The 20000-nt window shown below is 51.4% G+C and overlaps 3 protein-coding genes across 3 annotated transcripts in view; 2 read left to right on the forward strand and 1 right to left on the reverse strand.

The window, feature by feature from the left end:
* Window positions 1-923: 923 nt before the first annotated feature.
* On the reverse strand, window positions 924-2105 carry dnajc30b (DnaJ (Hsp40) homolog, subfamily C, member 30b; the record flags this gene model as incomplete). Its single annotated transcript, XM_079732842.1, has 1 exon — window positions 924-2105. The coding sequence occupies exon 1, from the start codon at window positions 2100-2102 to the stop codon at window positions 924-926; it is 1179 nt and encodes a 392-aa protein (XP_079588968.1). The 5' UTR covers window positions 2103-2105.
* Window positions 2106-2514: 409 nt separating this feature from the next.
* bud23 (BUD23 rRNA methyltransferase and ribosome maturation factor) lies at window positions 2515-7963 on the forward strand. Its single transcript, XM_079734002.1, has 12 exons — window positions 2515-2652; window positions 2841-2878; window positions 3229-3324; window positions 3589-3671; window positions 4021-4117; window positions 5324-5420; window positions 5521-5571; window positions 5834-5919; window positions 6044-6089; window positions 6178-6239; window positions 7363-7452; window positions 7627-7963. Exons 1-12 carry the CDS (start codon window positions 2608-2610, stop codon window positions 7679-7681), a joined length of 846 nt encoding a protein of 281 aa, XP_079590128.1. The 5' UTR covers window positions 2515-2607; the 3' UTR covers window positions 7682-7963.
* Window positions 7964-8544: 581 nt separating this feature from the next.
* Window positions 8545-20000, forward strand: part of stx1a (syntaxin 1A (brain)) — a 26860-nt gene continuing 15404 nt past the window's right edge. The window contains exon 1 of the mRNA XM_079732843.1: window positions 8545-8643. Within this exon, the coding sequence (XP_079588969.1) occupies window positions 8614-8643 (30 nt within the window). The 5' untranslated portion in view covers window positions 8545-8613. The remainder of the gene's footprint in view (window positions 8644-20000) is intronic.

The raw sequence follows: 20000 nt of genomic DNA on the forward strand, positions 1-20000 counted from the left end.
AGTTTGGTAATGCAGCTAGCCACGGTTGTGTCGGTAGACTGAAGGAGAACAGACCCAATATCCGTGTTACACCACCACTCAATGATACCTGAGAGGGAGCTCATCGTTTTAATGGCTGCCAAAGCCCCCTACAGGCCACTAGTTGGAACTGAATGGAACAATCATTAAGAATGAAGCACATTATTCATTTTTTATATTTCATCCTTTAGCAATTATTTCCCATTATCCACCACAATACCAGTGTCAAACTTGTGCCTCTGTCAACTGGTTAGACCTGCTTCTGTTATGGTTATTAGTTGAAGTTAATCGGTTGTCTCCCATCAGCTATTTGACAATATTAAACAGTAAGATCTTGTTTAATAATTGTTGGAATATAAGTATTGTATAATAATTGCAATACTAGACGTAAATCATGTGTACCTTTTTTTTTTATAACAGAGACAGCAAGTCCTTTCTTTTCATGTTTTATATGCTTGTTTGTGCAGAATAAATAATATTAACTTGAATAAACTCATCTCATTATAGTATATTACATTACAAAAACCCCACTTTAACTCGATTTCATTGGGGATTCTTTGTTTAATAAATTCCTTCCTGAGAGGAGAACGGTGAACTAAAAGGACCACCATCAGGACCAACCAGCACACAGTCTGTATTCAGCAGGTGAATATAAACCAGTTCCTCCTGTTGATGTCAGTGTTTCCATCCCAGCGACTCCAGCGAGCGTCCGACAGCGTCCGTCTTCAACGTCCAAACGCCTCAACACAAACCACTTCCACGGGATACCTCAACAATAAATAGCTTGAAGCATCTAGCGTTGTGCGACATCAGCAACCAATCAAAACCGCTGATCCTCCCTGGAGCCCCGCCCCTCCTCCCTGAAGCTCCACCCCTCCTCCCCGCCCCCCCACACCCCGGGGTCCTCAGCGGGCGTTGATCAGGATCAGCCCCCCCATGGCCAGCAGGAACCCCACCGTGAGCTCCATCATCTTACTCCGCCTCCACTTCTCCCGGCTCCGCCTCCGCTGCTCCTCAAGCCACTCCCTCCTCGCCCGCGCCCGCTGCTCGCGCTCCAGCTGCTCGCCGTAGTGCGCCCGGTAGAACGCGTCGAAGTCAAACATGGGCCGGCCCCCGACCCGCGAGAACTGCTGCTGCTGGTTGGCGGGCTGGGGCCCCGGCCACCGGCTGGGGGCCTCCCTGGACGAGGGCCTCGCGGCGCCGTTGAGGTCGGCCTCGCCCAGGATGCCGCTGTCGTACTTCCGGCGCAGGGCGACGTTCCCCAGCACGCCGTACGCCTCGCTGACCTCCGAGAAGCGGCGGCCCGCCTCCTCGTCGCCCTGGTTCTTGTCGGGGTGGAAGAGGAAGGACTGCCGGTAGTAGGCCGTCTTGATCTGGGACTGGGTGGCGTGCGGCGACACCTTGAGGAGGTCGTAGTAGGCCGTCCTGCTCCGGTACAGGGGCCCCGTCTCCTTAGTGGGGCGGCTGCTGTAGCCTCTTGTGAGGTCCCGGAGGTGGAGGGGATGAGGTGGGGGTCTGAGTGGGTCGCCTGCTGAGAGGCCTGTACTGAGCGTGCTGAACTCTCTGAGGAGTTGGGCTGAGGTAAAAGTTTCGTGAAGGACAGCAACGGCCACGACATCTGCTTTACTGCTCCAGCAGGACATCCTACCAGGCAGCAGACCCACCCGGACCCCCGACTGAACACCTGGAGATCCGTGTAACGCTGTTTTACGCACGTGCCAGTCTTGGATCAGTTCGACAAACGGGTATACACCGGGACCCGGCGGTATCCAACCCCACCATGCCCGGTTTTCAGTAGCATTTTCAATTACGGAACGTTTTTGAGTCTTTGAGCGACTGTCTGCGGTTGTTTTGATATTTGAACCCGGCTTATCTTCGCACAGACCTTCAGAGGACTCCGCGGTGCCTCCAGGACCTCCAGGGGGGCCTCCCCGTCCAGGACCTCCGGGACCTCCAGCTCCGGCGGGATCACAGCCGGGGGACCGAGCCGCTGCTCGGACTGGGAGGACGGGTCGACCCCAGGCCCGCAGCAGGGCGGACAGCCCGTGAGCGCCGGTGCTCAGTCTCTGACTGACCTCTGCCATATTACCGGCACCGCCGGGGCCGGAGGAAATAACACGGATGCACAGGTCAGGTATCCGGTACGTCCGCCGCAGACCAATCAGGGTCCATGTGATCGGGAAGTAGTCATCGAAGCCGACCAATCATAACGAAGCGCGGAGTAAACAACAAGTGTTGTTTGATCGCTCATCTGTTTTTTTTTAGTAAGTTTGCTTTAGTTTATACGAGAACATACCACTAAGGTCCTTGTTCCCCTCCCAGTATGCCCATTATGTTACTGCTGCAAAGGGGACCTGCGTTGCCAGATTGAACCCCGGCTGCAGCGCGCCGCAGACGGTGTTGCCAGATTAGCCGGGAAATCTGGCACCTGTCCCTTTAACACTCACAGGGCGCATGGTCTGACGTCTTGTCCGGCCGTCTCATATGACGTCAGATATTTTCACGTGTAGAGACCACAACATTTGTTAGCGGTTTAAATTATACTTTCTGTACTCTTCATCACAGTCGTTGTCCTACACATCTGCGATAATGGCCAGCGGTCGCAGGCCGGAGCACATGGCTCCTCCAGAGATGGTTCGTAACTCATGAGAAATGTCCTTTTGATTAACGTCAGTGCATTTCATTGCAGACTATTATTAAAACCGTGTATTAATGTGTATCCGAAAGCTTTGGTTCTGCATCTGAATGTAGGGTTAGACCTTCATTGCTTGACCAGAGCCATCATTGATATGTGTGATCTCCTTTGGTTGGCGTGACTGCAGTTCTACAACCAAGAAGAGGCCAAGAAGTACTCCCAGAAGTAAGGACTGATGCTTTATAGATGATGAAATTAACCCTGTTTTGAAATGCTTCATTAAGTCAGCAGCTGACGTGACAAAGCACATATATCCTGCGTGGTATTATAGTTATAGTCCTGATCTGCTCTATAAGGTTTGAGGTGATATATTGTTAAAGTCCGGGTCTGCTACAGAAGGATTGAGGTGATATTATTGTTATAGTCATCTCCAGAATGATTAAGGTGACATTATTGTTAAAGACCTGGTTTGCTCTATAAGGATTCAGGTGACATTATTGTTAGAGTCCTGGTTTGCTCTCTAAGGTTTGAGGTGAAATTATTGTTCAAGTCCTTGTTCTCTCGGTGGATCCCAGCTCCAGAATGATGGAGATCCAGAACCAGATGTCCGAGCGCGCCGTAGAGCTGTTAAACCTTCCAGAAGGACAGCCCTGCTTTCTGCTGGACGTCGGGTAAGGAACACACTCACCCGGAGAGGGTTTCACCACCGTCTACCTTCATATGTTTACCTTGATAGACAACCATTCACATGGAAATAATCAATTGATTTAAAATGGGAAACAAGTTCCATATTTTAAAACTATAATGAATACATTATATTAGAGTCAATGAATACTGGATATATAATACATTATAGCTTTATTATTGCGTACACATACGGTGCGAGCGTACGTGAAGTTGAGGATCACACGGGTCGTCCCGGTCTCCCACCCCAGGTGCGGCTCAGGGCTGAGTGGAGACTTCCTGTCAGAAGAAGGGCACGTGTGGGTCGGAGTGGACATCAGCACCGCCATGCTGGGTCAGTTCAGCGCCCCGCCGCTGCATTCACGTCCGCTTTCATCTGTGTCAAATTGTATGCGCTGACATTTGTGTACTAGTTAGACGCATTAGTGTGTTGTTCAACATGTATACTACGAATATGTAATAATAACAACAACAATGTTAAGACATTAGTAAGCAAGGAAAGAAGTAGGTACGGTGAATATCATCAAAGGAATTATTTTGCCTGCTATTTGCCAATTTGTGCGCTGTAATATATTGGCTTAGCTGGCTTTAATGGTATCAAATATAAACGCACTAGACTTAAGCTTGTTGGGCAGCCTGCCTCAGAGCGGGCGGCTCGGTGCTGACTGTCTTGTGTCCTGCAGACGTGGCCCTGGAGCGGGAGGTGGAGGGGGACCTCGTCCTGGGGGACATGGGCCAGGGCTTGCCGTTCAAAGCCGGAACCTTCGACGGCTGCATCAGGTAGAGGCTCCCCGCCGTCAGAGTTACATTCATGTTCCTCATCGTCACGCCAATAAAGGGGGGATGTCCTGCTTTTTCCGACTCTTCCCTTTGCATCAGACGGTTATATGACGTATTTTTACGTGGTCTAAGTCCGAGCCAGAGGGAGTACTCGCGCCCACCGTGAGCGCCCCTCAATAAGTGTGCGGCTCGTTTGCGCAAAATCTACTGTGTGGGGGGGTGCTGAGGTGCAAAGTCCCGCCTCCCGGCTACCCGCAGCGTTTACACCGTCCCAGGGGTGGGAATGACCAATCAGAGCAGACTGGGCTACTGGAGGGGGGGCCTTAAAGCGACCCAAATGTTTTTGAAAGATGTTGAAATTGGTTTTGGCAGAAATGAACAGTGTGAGAATAATAAGGGGTATTTTGAACGCACAGGCATGTAACCCTATTCTAGCAGTTCCCCTATATGTAATTATCAACACAAAAAAAAGCATGATAAGGGATCTTAAGTCCCTTGTTGATTCCCTCTAACCCTCTGTGTCTCTGTGTCTCTGTGTCGTAGTATTTCAGCTCTACAGTGACTCTAACCTCTAACCCTCTGTTCCTCTGTGTCGTAGTATTTCAGCTCTACAGTGGCTCTAACCTCTAACCCTCTGTGTCTCTGTGTCATAGTATTTCAGCTCTACAGTGGCTCTAACCCTCTGTTCCTCTGTGTCGTAGTATTTCAGCTCTACAGTGGCTCTAACCTCTAACCCTCTGTTCCTCTGTGTCGTAGTATTTCAGCTCTAACCTCTAACCCTCTGTGTCGTAGTATTTCAGCTCTACAGTGGCTCTAACCTCTAACCCTCTGTTCCTCTGTGTCGTAGTATTTCAGCTCTACAGTGGCTCTAACCTCTAACCCTCTGTGTCTCTGTGTCGTAGTATTTCAGCTCTACAGTGGCTCTAACCTCTAACCCTCTGTGTCTCTGTGTCATAGTATTTCAGCTCTACAGTGGCTCTAACCCTCTGTTCCTCTGTGTCGTAGTATTTCAGCTCTACAGTGGCTCTAACCTCTAACCCTCTGTTCCTCTGTGTCATAGTATTTCAGCTCTAACCTCTAACCCTCTGTGTCGTAGTATTTCAGCTCTACAGTGGCTCTAACCTCTAACCCTCTGTTCCTCTGTGTCGTAGTATTTCAGCTCTACAGTGGCTCTAACCTCTAACCCTCTGTTCCTCTGTGTCGTAGTATTTCAGCTCTACAGTGGCTCTGCAATGCAGACAAAAAGTCCCACAGTCCGCCCCGGAGGCTCCATGTGTTCTTCAGCTCCCTCTTCTCCTCTCTGGTGGGTCCACGTCCTCGTTGGAGCCGACACGGACCAGGTCTTCATTCTGAATCTGTTGTTATTGCGGTAACAAATGATGTCATCCTTATTTATCTTCCAGTCGAGGGGGGGGCGAGCAGTCTTCCAGCTCTACCCAGAGAACTCTGAACAGGTATGTGTGTGTGTGTGCGTGCGTTTGGGTGTCTGGATGCATCTGAATTACTGCACATTATCAGAAAATGTATAAAACATCTTGCCACTCATTAACTGTGTGTGTGTGTGTGTGTGTGTGTGTGTGTGTGTGTGTGTGTGTGTGTGTGTGTGTGTGTGTGTGTGTGTGTGTGTGTGTGTGTGTGTGTGTGTGTGTGTGTGTGTGTGTGTGTGTGTGTTTGTGTTGTGGCTCATGCTGACCTGAGGTCTGACCTTCTCCCCAGCTGGAGCTCATCACGTCCCAGGCCATGAGGGCGGGCTTTAGCGGCGGCATGGTGGTGGACTACCCCAACAGCAGCAAGGCGAAGAAGTCAGTTTGGGTCTTCCCAAGTACCTGGGCAGTATTTAATTCAGCTAGCATGACCCAGCGTTGGGCACGTCTCTAAGGACCTTTCTTTACATTTCATCTAAAGTCGTTCCCTTTGTGTCCTCAGGTTCTTCCTGTGTCTCTTCGCCGGAGCGTCGGGAGTCCTTCCCAAGGTAAGCATCTTGGCGCGCCGGGACAGTTGTGGGAGAGGTTTTCCGATCTTCTCTGTCGTCCTCACTTTGCTTGCTGAATGTGTTCCAGGGACTGGGAGGAGAAGCATCCGACAGGAACGTTCCGGACCAGGTCCAGTTTTCAGGACAGAGGTACGGACGGTGTCTGGCTTGGGAACATGAACTCGTATCACATGACTCTCTATGATGAGCGCGTGGTTTTACACTCCGGTCTCGGCCTCCAGTGAGAGCAGGTTGGATCCGGCCCTGCCCTCGAGGAGGTTTAAGACCCAGAATAACTGAAGGGTCGTCGTCCTGTCTGGCTCAAAACTCAGCCAGGCAGATTTTCCTCCCTTCAACATGTTTTACAGCTGGGTTCTTCAGAGGACAGACGTCCCTGAGCCAACCTGAGTCAACAACATACACGCAACAAACACACAACATACATGCTTACAGCTGTGTTTTGCTGAGGTCAGACTGTCCTGAGCCAACCCAGTCAACAACATACGTGTCTCAGGAGGTATAGCGGGTTGGCTGGTAACCGGAAGGTTGCCGGTTCGATCCCCGGCTCCTCCTAGCTGGGTGTCGAGGTGTCCCTGAGCGAGACGCCTCCCCCTGACTGCTCCTGACCAGCTGGCTGTCGCCGTGAATGGTTGACTCCGCCGTCGGTGTGGGAATGAGTGCATGAATGGGTGAATATTTCGCCTGAGATAGGGAACCAATCACAGAACGGGGAGGGACGGCAAGACGATGACGACGTCTATGCGACACACCGAAGCTTGTAGTTTACGGATCCAAAATGGCAGCAGACGCGTTACCTTCCGATGCAGCCTTAGATAGTGTTCTAAGTAGTTTAGAACGCAAGTTTATTTTGAAAAAAGAGCAACTTTCGGCGTTAAACTCTTTCATTACCAAGAAGGATGCCTTTGCCCTGCTACCAACAGTCTTTGATTGGCTATGAGCTACTTACTGACTCATATGATAGACATTTGAAGTGCCCAATAAACGGCTCCGGGCAATCGTAAACCACGCCTCAAATACGAGAAAATGAATGTGTGGTTCCCAGACCTCATCTCAATGTAGATTGAGATGAGGTCTGGCGTTAGCCAGGCTATAAAAGCGCTGTATAAATTCAGTCCATTTACCATTTACTTACAGCTGTGTTCTTCCGGTGTCACATGGCCCTGAGCCAACTCAGTCGACGACATACACACACGGGTGGGTTCTGAAACGGCGTTAATGAATGTTAACGTTTCCCTTTCTCTTCACTCTGAAGAACGCGCTTCAAGAACCTGAAGGGGCGCTCTCTGAAGAAGGGCAAGGACTGGATCCTGGACAAGAAGGAGCGTCGGAGGAGACAGGGCCGGTAGGTTGGGGGGAGGAGGAGACAGGGCCGGTAGGTTGGGGGGAGGAGGAGACGGGGGGGGGGGGGGGGTTCCCAGAGGTCCCAGAGGTCCCAGAGGTCCCAGAGGTCCCAGAGTCTGAGAGGCTGAGAGCCGTGTCCACTCAGAGATGTCCTTCCTTGCTCCCCTGTCTGCAGAGAGGTCAGGGCCGACACCAAGTACACAGCGCGTCAGAGGAGACCTCGCTTCTAGGGCTGGAGGAGGCGGACCCCTCGTCCCGTCTGAAAACACAGTCCGACGCAGGTCTGACAAACTGGGGGAGATGTGTGGTGCGGACTCGGTCAACATCAGCCTTGTTTATGGATCGACACGTTGACCGCACAACCACACGACCCGAAAGCTATAAAGGTGCTTAGCCAATGTTGTGTGGAATACAAAATAAAATAACATTTTAGAAGTACAATTCTAGTGCGGTGCATTCAAACATGTAATTGAGATTTATTTGACTTGTTTGATGTCTGTTTGCTGTTTAAAGGGAGAAGTTATACCCATCTCCTGTATACAAATTGTATTAAAAACATTTGTTTTTATCATTGTGATATTCAATTATTTCGATGGGATCTTTGGGTTCATTATTATGTGACTGTTTAAATATGAAGCGATAGTGCAAGTGGCCTCCAGATGTCGTTGTAGCGCCAGACGTAAATCGTGCTCCAATCTGAGTCTTCGTTCCACTCCTACTGGGCGTTATCGCCTAACGTTTTAAATCGGTAAACACAACCAACCTCCACGCCACTGAAGTCAGCCATTCGGTCAACCTTTTGAGGCGTATATAGGACAAAAGGAGCGATCCCAGTGGACAAACTCTTCTGAAGATATTGATGAGGCCAATTACCGATGATTAGGAAGGAAACCGGGGTGTCCAATGGGTTAACAGTAAATGGCCTCGCCTCACCTTTTATCCGCGTCACCGGGGTGTAAGTGGTCCCACTGCCCCATCAGTCAGACGTACGGGGAGACAGACGGCCCTCGCCGGTAGAAGACGCTCACGCACCCGGTCGTACGCGCCTTTAACGGACAGCGCGCCTGGAACCGCACGAACACCGCAAGAACAACCAAGACTCCGAGCGCGGTGGAGAGCAACGCGGAAACTGTCCAGAAGAGCGTCGGCACCGGAGGCAACCATGAAGGACCGAATGCTAGAACTTCGGCACGTAAGTGACGGCGTGTTATTGTACATATGCATTGTTTAAGATAGGTTGTTTCCACTGGAGGGACCAGATTCATGTTCTCCAAACGCACACATGCTGTGGCCACAGTTGTTGGAGCGAAGTGGAGAGCGCAACAGTTGTGTCTCTCACACTACATGTATTGAAGTGGGCCTGCAAACGCTGAACTCGGTGGGATAACTTCCTCCTGTTCAGTACATCAGATCGTGTGCTTCTGATCATTAAACCCCATCAGTCCATCAGATGGTGTGCTGATGGACTGATGCTCATTTAACCCCATCCGACTCTAGCTCCGGTGGGAGGTTGAGTGACAGGTTAAAGAGCGTCGAATGTTCTTACCCCACGGAGCCAAACGCGTCTAGATCTTTATTAAGCCAACTTGAAAAACAAGGGACATAATGTATACATTTTTGCTCTTAATTATCTTTTTTTATTCATGTAATTGTGCCGGTTTTCCTTCATGGGCGTGTAGGCTGCATTGATGTACGGTCCAAGCCCCGGTGGTCCTCCGTTAGTGCGCGTCTCCCTAGGTGCATGTTGTATTCAGGCAGAAAATAACGTCATTATCCATCAAGAAATGGTCAAAGTTGGAGGTTCAAATGTGTAATAAAGCCTACTGTGCTCAACTGGTGGGCATCAGACCCCGATCGGGGACCCCTAGAGTCCCCAGACCTCCAAGGGGCCCCCGGTTGGTCTGTGTATGAGGCTGGGATCATAGATTCTGGATTGTTAAGCTTGTTCCAGACGAACCAGACTAAAGCCTCGCATTGACGTCCGACTAGCCCTGACATCAACATGCTGTCTCGTGTCATATCATAAATAAATTAACCAGTATTCATGGGTTGGTTTATGTTAGTTTAATAATCAGACCGGAGACTGACGCTATTATAATACTCAATAACTGTTTTCGATTTGCAAAATTAATGTGTGCGAATGCGGAGTATTGGTGTTTGTGAAAGGCTATTATATCACGTCTGGGGGGTAAAATGGCGCCATTGTCAGAGCTGTGTAAGTGGCGATTAAGTTGACGAGAAAGCAAAGCAAGGCCAAACAAACTGAGGCTCCTCGGTTCCACTCGGAATCTAGCAATGATTTGGCCCAAGGGGGGACTGCGTGTGTGTGTGTGTGTGTGTGTGTGTGTGTGTGTGTGTGTGTGTGTGTGTGTGTGTGTGTGTGTGTGTGTGTGTGTGTGTGTGTGTGTGTGTGTGTGGGTGGGGGGGGGGGGGCTATGTTGCAATTATTTTCAAATTTGCCTGCGTTATTAAAAAAATATGTTAGACATGGAGGAAATTACCAAAATACTTGGAGCTCTGGCCTAGCGTGGAACTGAAGACATCCTAGTTTACCACAGCCACTCTCAACCAAAGTAGTTTATCTTAACTAAAAAAGCATCTTAAAATAAGATGTTGATAACATTGCCATAATAACAGAAAATGTGGTCCCCTGGTTTTGAAGAGGCTGGTGGAATGCTTATTCAACTGCTCAGCTGAGAGAGAAATGAATAATGAATGAGTTTTGCTTGTTCATTATAATCCACATGACTAATTAATAATCTGCCATTTTCCCCCCCCCTCGCCCGTCTCTGAATAGTTAATGTCCTAAATCCTACGAAAACATTGTCGCCTTCACAAGATGGCGTCCAACGAAAATCATGCGTTGTTCCTCCATTCCGTCAATATTGTCGACTCGACGGAGGGGCGAAGTCTGCTGTGTGGAGGCTCTGGCTCCAGCCGGCGAGCGCGTGGTTCTGCCTGTTGGGCGGGCGTCGCCCCATGTGTCTGTGTGTCATCGCCTGGCAGCCGTTGAGTTATGCTAACGTGTTTCAGAGAGCCGGCTCTGCTCTGACTGGACATTATGGAGTCGACACCTCTCCCCCCCCCCCCCCCACGCTGATCTCCCAGCCTATAGGACAGCAGCATCAACACCACAGATGTTGCGCTCGTGTGCTACACGCACACGTTCGGTTCTTTTACCACGTACCGTGACTCCCCAAACCCCCCCCATCCCCTCCAACCAGGTTTGACTTGGATGACAGATGGAATCGATGATGATGTTGTTGTTGTTGGTGGTGGTGGTGAAGATGATGATAATGTTGTCTTTGTTGTTGTTGATGATGGTGCTGGTGGTGGGAACGAAGGCGGTGTTGATGATAATGTGTGAGCGTCGATTTTCTGTCCGAATCTCCCCAAGAGGTTGGCGTTCGATTCCCAGCTCCTCCTAGCGTGTCGAGGTGTCCCCGAGCGAGACGCCTCACCCTGAATGAACTGGCTGTCGCCTTCTGCGGTTGACTCCGCCGTCGGTGTAGGGGATGTGTGTGTGAACCGTTGTAAGTTGGACAAAAGCGTAAGACAAAAGCGTCTGCTGAATGTAAACGATCTGGAGGGGTTGAACGTTTGAGTCGTCAGGGGGACCAGTGAAGACCTCATCTGTGTGGTGATTCACACCTCCGCCTCGCTCTCCCTGTACGTCCTTCTGGGAATTAGCCATTATCATATTATATTATACCTTTTCCGAATGGTATTTTGTGTGTGTCTGTTTGTGTTTGTGCGTGTGTGTCTGTTTGTGTGTGTCCGTTAGTGTGTGTGGGCATTCTGTCACTATCTTTGTGGGCTTAGAGTGACACATTAACTAATAGGAGGGCTTGAGATAAAAGAGTGTGTGTGTGTGTGTGTGTGTGTGTGTGTGTGTGTGTGTGTGTGTGTGTGTGTGGTATTGATTGCATGTGCCTTTAACTGTGCCCTCCCGCTCCCCTCTCACAATGCCTCCTCTTCCTCCTCTTCCTCTCGTCAGCCCTTCTGTCGTGTTCCTGCCCCCCCCCCACGAGAGATTGCCCCCCTGTCGCCCCCCTGTTGCCCCCCGGCCCCCGTGCTGGGAGGCTCTGATCTGTATCGGTGTTTCCCTCTGCGTTCGGTGTCCTGGGGGGGGGGGTTGTGTTGTGGTCATGAAGGAGGAGTCGTGTAGAGACGCCCCCAGTGGTCCTCGCTCACGTTAACACACGCACACGCTGGATCAATATTGATCTTTGTGCTTAAATCTGGAATACTATAGAAATGGTATTTATTGTGTTGTCCCACGCTACCTCACGCACGCACACGTGCACATGCAAACAGACACGCACGAGCACACACACATGTGCAAACACACACGCACGCAAACACACACGCGCAAACACACACACGCAAACACATAAATGTTATTTATGCACACACACACACTCTCTGCTTAATTGCACTTAATAAGCCATAAACTAACGAGTGTAACCGAGCTGGTATTCTCCCAAAGACTCACCGGTCTTTGCAAACATGGCCAGCGACGGACAGATCCAGTGTCCGCCGCTGGCTGCGGCTCAGTGTTTACACAGCAGTGAACCATTCATCCACCACAGCGCCGTCGGCCGCGTCGGCCCATTGTAGACACGTGGGTTTCAGAACGAGCTGCAGGCTCCCACACTTGAATCCGAACGGGGATGTTAATTGGTTATATCACACAGAGCGTCACGGCTCACCTGGTCTGGCTTTGCACAAACTAGGGCTGAACGGTTTGAGGAAATAATCGAATTGCCATTATTTTGACCAATATTGTGATTGCGATTTAATGTGCGATTTCTTTAATATATTAAGTTCCTTATGTTCTTTATTATTCACTAAAAAAGGCAATAATTCATTCTATATTATGACCAACACAACATTGGAAGCAGTCAACATATAAACTGCTCTTTCCTTTAGGCCAGGCCGATGCGTTGAGATGAATTGATAATTATAACACCTTTATTTATCTATTGAATTGTAAAAGAAAAATAAATATAAACCTTACTGATCTCAGTAACGGTAGCAAATCACCCCGAAAAAACCCAGAAAAAAGATAACGTTTTATTTATTTATTTTAATCGCAGCCTTTGCGATTTGCACATCGCGTTCTATTACATTGCGATTTCGATTTGAATTCGATTAATCGTTCAGCCCTAGCACTAACACACTTCTAGGAGTGAACGGGTGTACCGCCTGCCTGACAGCCTCTACCGTCATCAGTTCATCGGCTTTAGAAGGGTCATTACGCCGATGTATGACGTTACGCCGGAATAATGACGTGAACCAGCGCCGGGTGTCTACCCGTCCCTTCTCCCCGTGCGTAGTGCGGAGTCTGCTCTGCATTTCTAGTATTGATTTCCTGTTCAAACAGTCGGTTCTTCTGCGTCATCTGTCCACCGTGGCGGCCATCTGAATCATCCCTCACTTTGTGTACCATTCGTACGTTCCTCCAGTTAAAACATTTGAAATGGCGGCATGTGGCTCAGGAGGTAGAGCGGGTTGGCCGGTCACCGGAAGGTTGCTAGTTTGATCCCCGGCTCCTCCTAGCGTGAGAGTGGCGAGGTGTCCCTGAGCGAGACGCCTCCCCCTGACTGATCCTGACGAGCTTGCTTTCGCCCTGCGTGGCTGACTCCGCCGTCGGTGGGTGAATGTGTGTGTGAATGGGTGAACGTGAGGCGGTATTGTAAAGCGCTTTGAGTAGAAAGTGTGGTATAAATGCAGTAAAGAGAAAAGCAGAACTGAAGGTGACTTCTGGTCTGAGAGGTGTGGACCTGGTCTCCAGGTTCTCCCTGACGGGGGCCTGGTCTCCAGGGTCCTCTCCCTGACGGGGGCCTGGTCTCCAGGTTCTCCCTGACGGGGGCCTGGTCTCCAGGGTCCTCTCCCTGACGGGGGCCTGGTCTCCAGGGTCCTCTCCCTGACGGGGGCCTGGTCTCCAGGGTCCTCTCCCTGACGGGGGACCTGGTCTCCAGGGTCCAGGCCCGACTCATCCTCCGCTGTCGTTCGTTTGTCGGTCTCAACCGATCAAGTCTGGATGAACTGGGTGGCTCGCCGGGGAGAGCTCGTACCGTTGGGGCCCAGGCAGTAGAGCAGCGACCGGGGTTCGATTCCTGCCCGTGGTCCTTTGCTGCATGCCCTCCCCCCGTCTCCCATGCCGTCCTGTCCTACTCACTCGATAATAAATCATGAAAACAAAACAAATGAATCTTTAAAAAGACTTTGGATGAACCACCGTTTCAGTCCTCGTCTCGCTGCCTCCTTCCTCCTCTCTTACCTTCTGGGTTCCATTCCGCCACACGCCCCCCCCCCCCCCCCGGGCTGATCCAATCAGAGGCTGGCGGCTGTCAGAGTCTCGGATCATTGGGTTACAAAGCGGAACACTCTGGATGTCTTCAAGGGGGGGGGCTCAGTCTCAGACGCCCGCCTGTGATCCTCATTAGATCTCAATTGAAGCTCTGTGACATTTCCTCCTCCTTCCTCCCTCCCACTCCCAACTCCTTTCTCCCACTCCCCTCCAGTTACACACACACACACACACACACACACACACACACACACACACACACACACACATACACACAGAGCCGGCCACCTGTAATCAGCTAGCTGCGTGTAGCACCCTGCTCGGAGTGATAAATGGAACCAGCAGGACCGTTGGGGGCGGGTTCGCCCACGCGCCGGGCCAGTTCAGGGCAGATTTCCTCCACTGGTGAGAGAAGGCAGGCTTTATGGATTTGTCTCCGTTGGATTACGGCGCCTTTATCCCATCACCTAATGGACTCTGGTCAGGACCAGGGAGGAGGAACAGGGGCCGTGGTAACCATCGCCCTGCTGGTCCTGCTGCAGGAGGTGGGACCACAACCCGCAGGCCACATTCCACCTCCTGCTGCTCCTGCTGCTCCTCGTTTCCTCCTGCCCCTCGTTTCCTCCTGCTCCTCCAATTCCTCCTGCTCCTCCTATTCCTCCTGCTCCTCGTTTCCTCCTGCCCCTCGTTTCCTCCTGCCCCTCGTTTCCTCCTGCCCCTCGTTTCCTCCTGCTCCTCCTATTCCTCCTGCTCCTCCTATTCCTCCTGCTCCTCGTTTCCTCCTGCTCCTCCTATTCCTCCTGCTCCTCCTATTCCTCCTGCTCCTCGTTTCCTCCTGCCCCTCGTTTCCTCCTGCTCCTCCTATTCCTCCTGCTCCTCCTATTCCTCCTGCTCCTCCTATTCCTCCTGCTCCTCGTTTCTCCCTGCTCCTCCTATTCCTCCTGCTCCTCCTATTCCTCCTGCTCCTCGTTTCCTCCTGCTCATCCTATTCCTCCTGCTCCTCGTTTCCTCCTGCCCCTCGTTTCCTCCTGCTCCTCCTATTCCTCCTGCTCCTCCTATTCCTCCTGCTCCTCCTATTCCTCCTGCTCCTCGTTTCCTCCTGCTCCTCCTATTCCTCCTGCTCCTCCTATTCCTCCTGCTCCTCGTTTCCTTCTCCTCCCCCCCCCTCCTTCTTCTCCTCCTGCTCTTCCTCCTCCACCAGGGCAAGGCCGTGTTAGACCCCCGTCAGGAGGTGGAGGCTAGGGATGGAGGGGGAGGTGATGGAGGGAGGTGGGGGTGGAGGTGAGGGAGGTGGAGGTGTGGGTGAGGGATGGAGCGCGGTGTAAATGAATGCCGCTCCATCCCGATTCCTAAAAAGGTATTTCCTGTAATGAGATCTTGACCAATCAGATTATTGACGAGATGCAATGTTCAACCGACCATCACTTCAAGCAGCACAGCGGTGGGGGAGGAGCCAGCGGTGGGGGAGGAGCCAGCGGGGGGAGGAGCCAGGGGTGGGGAAGGAGCCAGCGGTGGGGGAGGAGCCAGCGGGGGGGAGGAGCCAGGGGTGGGGGGCGTGAGCGTTGGGCTTGATATTCAGTGTACATCAGAAACACACGGCGGTCAGAGAGAGAGAGAGAGAGAGAGAGATTTGAGAGAGAGAGAGAGAGAGAGAGAGCCCATGTTGTGTGGGCAAGTTGCAGTAATGAGATTGTGGAGCGAGCGGCGAGAATCTGCAGGGAGGAGGAACCGGAGGAGGAGGAGAACAGAACACGGATAGGGAGAGAGGGGGATGTTAAGGAGCACTTTTAGAGGGAAATTGACAAGGGCACACACACACAAATACACACACACACACGTAACACAGCATGGTGTTTGTGTCTCCGCGTTGGAGTCTTCAACTCACAGCATGCCTGCACAACCGGGGGAACTGTGAGATAGGCCTGAGAGCCCATAGCCACTAGCTAGGCCTGAGAGCACATAGCCACTAGCTAGGCCTGATAGCACATAGCCACTAGCTAGGCCTGATAGCACATAGCCACTAGCTAGGCCTGATAGCACATAGCCACTAGCTAGGCCTGATAGCACATAGCCACTAGCTAGGACTGAGAGCACATAGCCACTAGCTAGGACTGAGAGCCCATAGCCACTAGCTAAGCCTGATAGCACATAGCCTCTAGCTAGGTCTGATGGCACATAGCCTCTAGCTTGGCCTGCTAGCACCGACCATGGTTAACGGCCTGTTCTTGAGGAGGATCTGAACGAGGAGAAATGTCTTCCTGGTCAAATGATATCTAATGCTATCAGCAAAGGCTCGCTAATGCAGAGGATGCATCTCCCTGAATTAAAAACAATTTGCGTCTGTCCAATACTTCACTGTGTGCCTCCTGTAAGTGAATTAGCCGCTACGGTGCACCGGTCTGCCCTCCACCCCTCCCGACGTACGACGGGCTCTCGCGTTCCAGACTCAGATCCGCCGTTGATTGGCTGGTTCTGTTTGGGCGTAAGGAGACGGTGGTCCACGGTTTACGCAGATCCTCCTGTGGCACGGCTGCCGACACTTGACCCGAGGGGCGACAGACGCTCAGGGGGTAGAGCAGGTTGGCTGGTAACAAGAAGGTCGCTGGTCCAGTCCCCGGCTCTGTTGCGTTCTTCTGCAAGGAAAGTAGTCTAATCAGGATCGCTTTGAACTCACTTTATTTTCTTAAGTATTTCGGTATGGTAACTACGAAGCAGAAGGAGGGGAATTGTATTACGCACGTGCGGAGCGACAAACAGCAATCCTCTCTACCTATCTCTCTCTATGGCTTGCCGGATGTTTCTCAAATTCCTCGGGCTTCAATTCTTGCTTTTATACTGAGTATGCGTGGCCTATAAAACGCACCGGTTTCGCTATTCTCACCTTTCTAAAGGTGCTGCCCTCTATGGCTGAAATAGTTATTACAGCTTATGTGTCCTGCCCCTTGTGGCTATGTATAGTAATTACAGCTTATGTCTTCTGCCCCCTGTGTCTATGTATAGTAATTACAGCTTATGTGTTTAAAATACGTAACAGCTCCTTCTAGCGCGGGTTGAGACGCCCTGAGCAAGGCACCCTCACCCTGTAGGGCTGATTATGGTTCCACGCTCCCGCAACGCGCACGCTTCGACGCAGTCGTGAACCTTTATGGTTCTGCGTAAGCGGACCAATCACAGCCCTTGCTGCTGCGTCGCCTCGACGCAAGGTTATAATTTTCGGGAGGCGTGCGTCCGGCCGTTGCGGCAGACGCAAGGAGGGTCCGCAAGGGCGTAAGGGGTGCGTAGCCCCCTTGCGTGGCGTGAACGTGGGACCGACTCCGCCGTCGGTGTGTGAATGTGTGCGTGAATGTTTGCAAGTCGCTTTGCATGAAAGCGTCTGCAGATTGCCGTAATGTGGATGTGACCCCAGGAGGAGGGAGCTGATGAGGTGCCATCGTAAAGGGCTCGCTATCCAGAGAGTACCGCTCTCCACTCTGCTCTCTGCTCTTCTCTCTCTCTCGTTCGCCACCCACCCGGCAGTACAGCGTGACGGCCCTCAGCGAGCCTGCGCCGCCGTGACCGTGGAAACGTGGCTTTCATTCTCCGCTTGTCAGCGCTGAGGAGACGAGGCTCCGTCGTCGCGCGGAGGATACGACAGGGTTAGGAGGGATTGCATTTAAAGGGGACATATTATACCACCAGGTGTGAGTGTGATTAGCCTTACAAGCCGTTTCGAAAATCTGCCCCGTATGACATCACTAGTGGGCGTGTCCACCTAGATCTGCGCTGGATAGATCAGTCTGCCAGCCTACCCAGTGGACTGAAGGAAACGTTGCTCATCTATCAAGCACAGATCTAGGTGGACACGCCCACTAGTGATGTCATATGGAGCAGATTTTCGAAACGGCTTGTAAGGCTAATCACACTCACACCTGGGGGTATAATATGTCTCCTTTAAGGGGAGGAGGACACACAAAGACGTTGCGTTGTGTTGTGCGTTGTGTTACGGTGGTGGTTGGGAGGGAAGGCGCGCGCTCGTGATGAATGTTACCTGACCTACAGTAATGAACACGGCTCCGCTCGCAGTTCAGCACGGACGCGCTGAGTCATTCCTGATTGGACCTGCGGCCGTCGTTGTCTTTGGAAGACGTTTGGAAAGGGTTGGCTTTAATATAGACAACGCAAATAACAACGGCGTCGGATATACATGACGTCTCTGCCCCCAGGCCTAACTCTTGCATCCATTACGATTTGAGCATGCATAATCCATGTCTACCTGCTTCCGGAAACTAACAGAACAGCTTGTAGACCAAACTCTCCCGTTTCCCTGTTTGGCTGATAAACCTCACCTTGGCAGGTATACTTGTTGTTGTGGACTTCTACTACTGAGTCCTTGTAGCCGGCTAAAGCCTTTGGGGCCGACCGATGAGATGGTTGATGTTGGGAACTGTAAGTACAATTACTGTTGGTACACAGAGTTCCAGTTACACATGCAAAGTCATGCATTGACACAGCTCTTTAAATGAGGCGCGTAGCACGTATCATTCCTAATCAGCAAATACTCTTCCTAATACACAAAAATAACACACACATAAAGGGAGTGATCAAATAATTATGATAACTCCAAAACGAACGCTGCCAGATTGTAAGATTGTGTTGTAATTACACAACATGTCACGATCTCCAATCCAATCCAATCCAACTTTATTTGTTAAGCCCTTTAAAACAACCAACGCTGACCAAAGTGCCTTACAGAGTAATAAGTTAAAGACATCCAAAATAAAACACAAGAAAACAGCTCAACAGGACAAAATAGATAAAAAGAAAAGAAAAGATAAAAATATACAATTTCAATGTCTTCCTGTCAAAAGTGTCAAAGGTCAAAGAGAAGAGATGGGTTTTGACGAGGCATTTAAAACCAGACAGAGAAGAGGCCTCTCTGATGTGCTGAGGCAGATTGTTCCAGAGTTTTGGAGTCACAACAGCAAAGGCGCGATCCCCTCTGAGCTTCCAGAGCAGAGCAGAGGATCTGACAGCTGCCCAGCTCCCAGACGGAGGACGGCTGTGGTCAGCACCGCGGTGACACCCACGGCTGAGCAGAACGCTCAGGCGGAGAGCAGGCTTCAATCAGTTCAACTTTATTCGTCTAGCCCTTAATCACAGGTACAGTCTCAAAGGGCTCAACAGGCCGTGTGTTTATGACCCCCCGACCCCCGCCCCCCAGAGGGCATGAATACTCACTTCATTAGCAAGGAAGGAATCTTGAGAAGGCGTGCAGAGTGGGGGATCCCTCCTTCCAGGGGGCTCACGAGTGCAATGGGCGCCATAATTGACATAGATACATACATACATACATACATGAAAACATGAATATGAATGATGGGGTGCTGTCCTGCTTTAAAGGTCTTTGAATTGAGCTCTGGCGCCCCCCTGTGCTGAGTGTGAGCTGTTGCCTGATTCCCTCTCGGAGCCGCGCCTGGAACCACTTGGCAGCGTAGTCAGCGGCCTAATGAGGCCAGCGCGGCTCCTTGCCAGGCTGTCTGACCGCAGCGGCCCCGGGCCCCGGAGGGGGCGTGGACGGAGAGGTTAGGAGCCGCGCTGCCAACCACGTCTCCGCCGTTGAACCGGGCTCCACACCATCAGTGGTTCTTGGCTGTGTGCGTGTGTGTATTGACTGTATGTGTGTGTGTGTGTGTGTGTATGTGCGTTCCGACGATGTGCTTACAGGCCTTTGTGAGTGTATGTGGTAGTGTGTGTGTGTGTGTGTGTGTGTGTGTGTGTGTGTGTGTCTATTCTGACGGTGTGCTGACATGCCTGTGTGCTCGTGCATTTGTTAGAGTGTATGTGTGTGTATTTGTATTCTGACAGTGGGTGTACATGCCTTTACGTGTATGTGGAAGTAGGTGTGTGTATGGTAGTGTATGTTAGCGTACGCATGCCTAGCTAGGAGCATCTGCTCAGCTCCTCTCAGGGGGAAGGAGTTCAGAGCGCCACACCTGTGGTTCTAGGAGCATCTGCTCAGCTCCTCTCAGAGGGAAGGAGTTCAGAGTGCCCCCCCCCCCAGGCCGACCCAGACCCCAGACATCCCCTCGGTCTGCTGGATCCCAGCCCCTTCCCTTCCCTGGGGGAGGCTCCTCCAAGCTCCCCTCTCCTGGAAGGCTCTTCCTCCCCCTGAACGTCCAGGGTGGTGGTGAAGGGACCACGGCTCTCCCCAGAGGATCTGCAGAGTAAACCCTGCTGTCACTCCTCCATCCCAC

Source organism: Pollachius pollachius (genome assembly GCF_949987615.1).
Source record: "Pollachius pollachius genome assembly, chromosome: 3".
Lineage (NCBI taxonomy): Eukaryota > Metazoa > Chordata > Actinopteri > Gadiformes > Gadidae > Pollachius > Pollachius pollachius.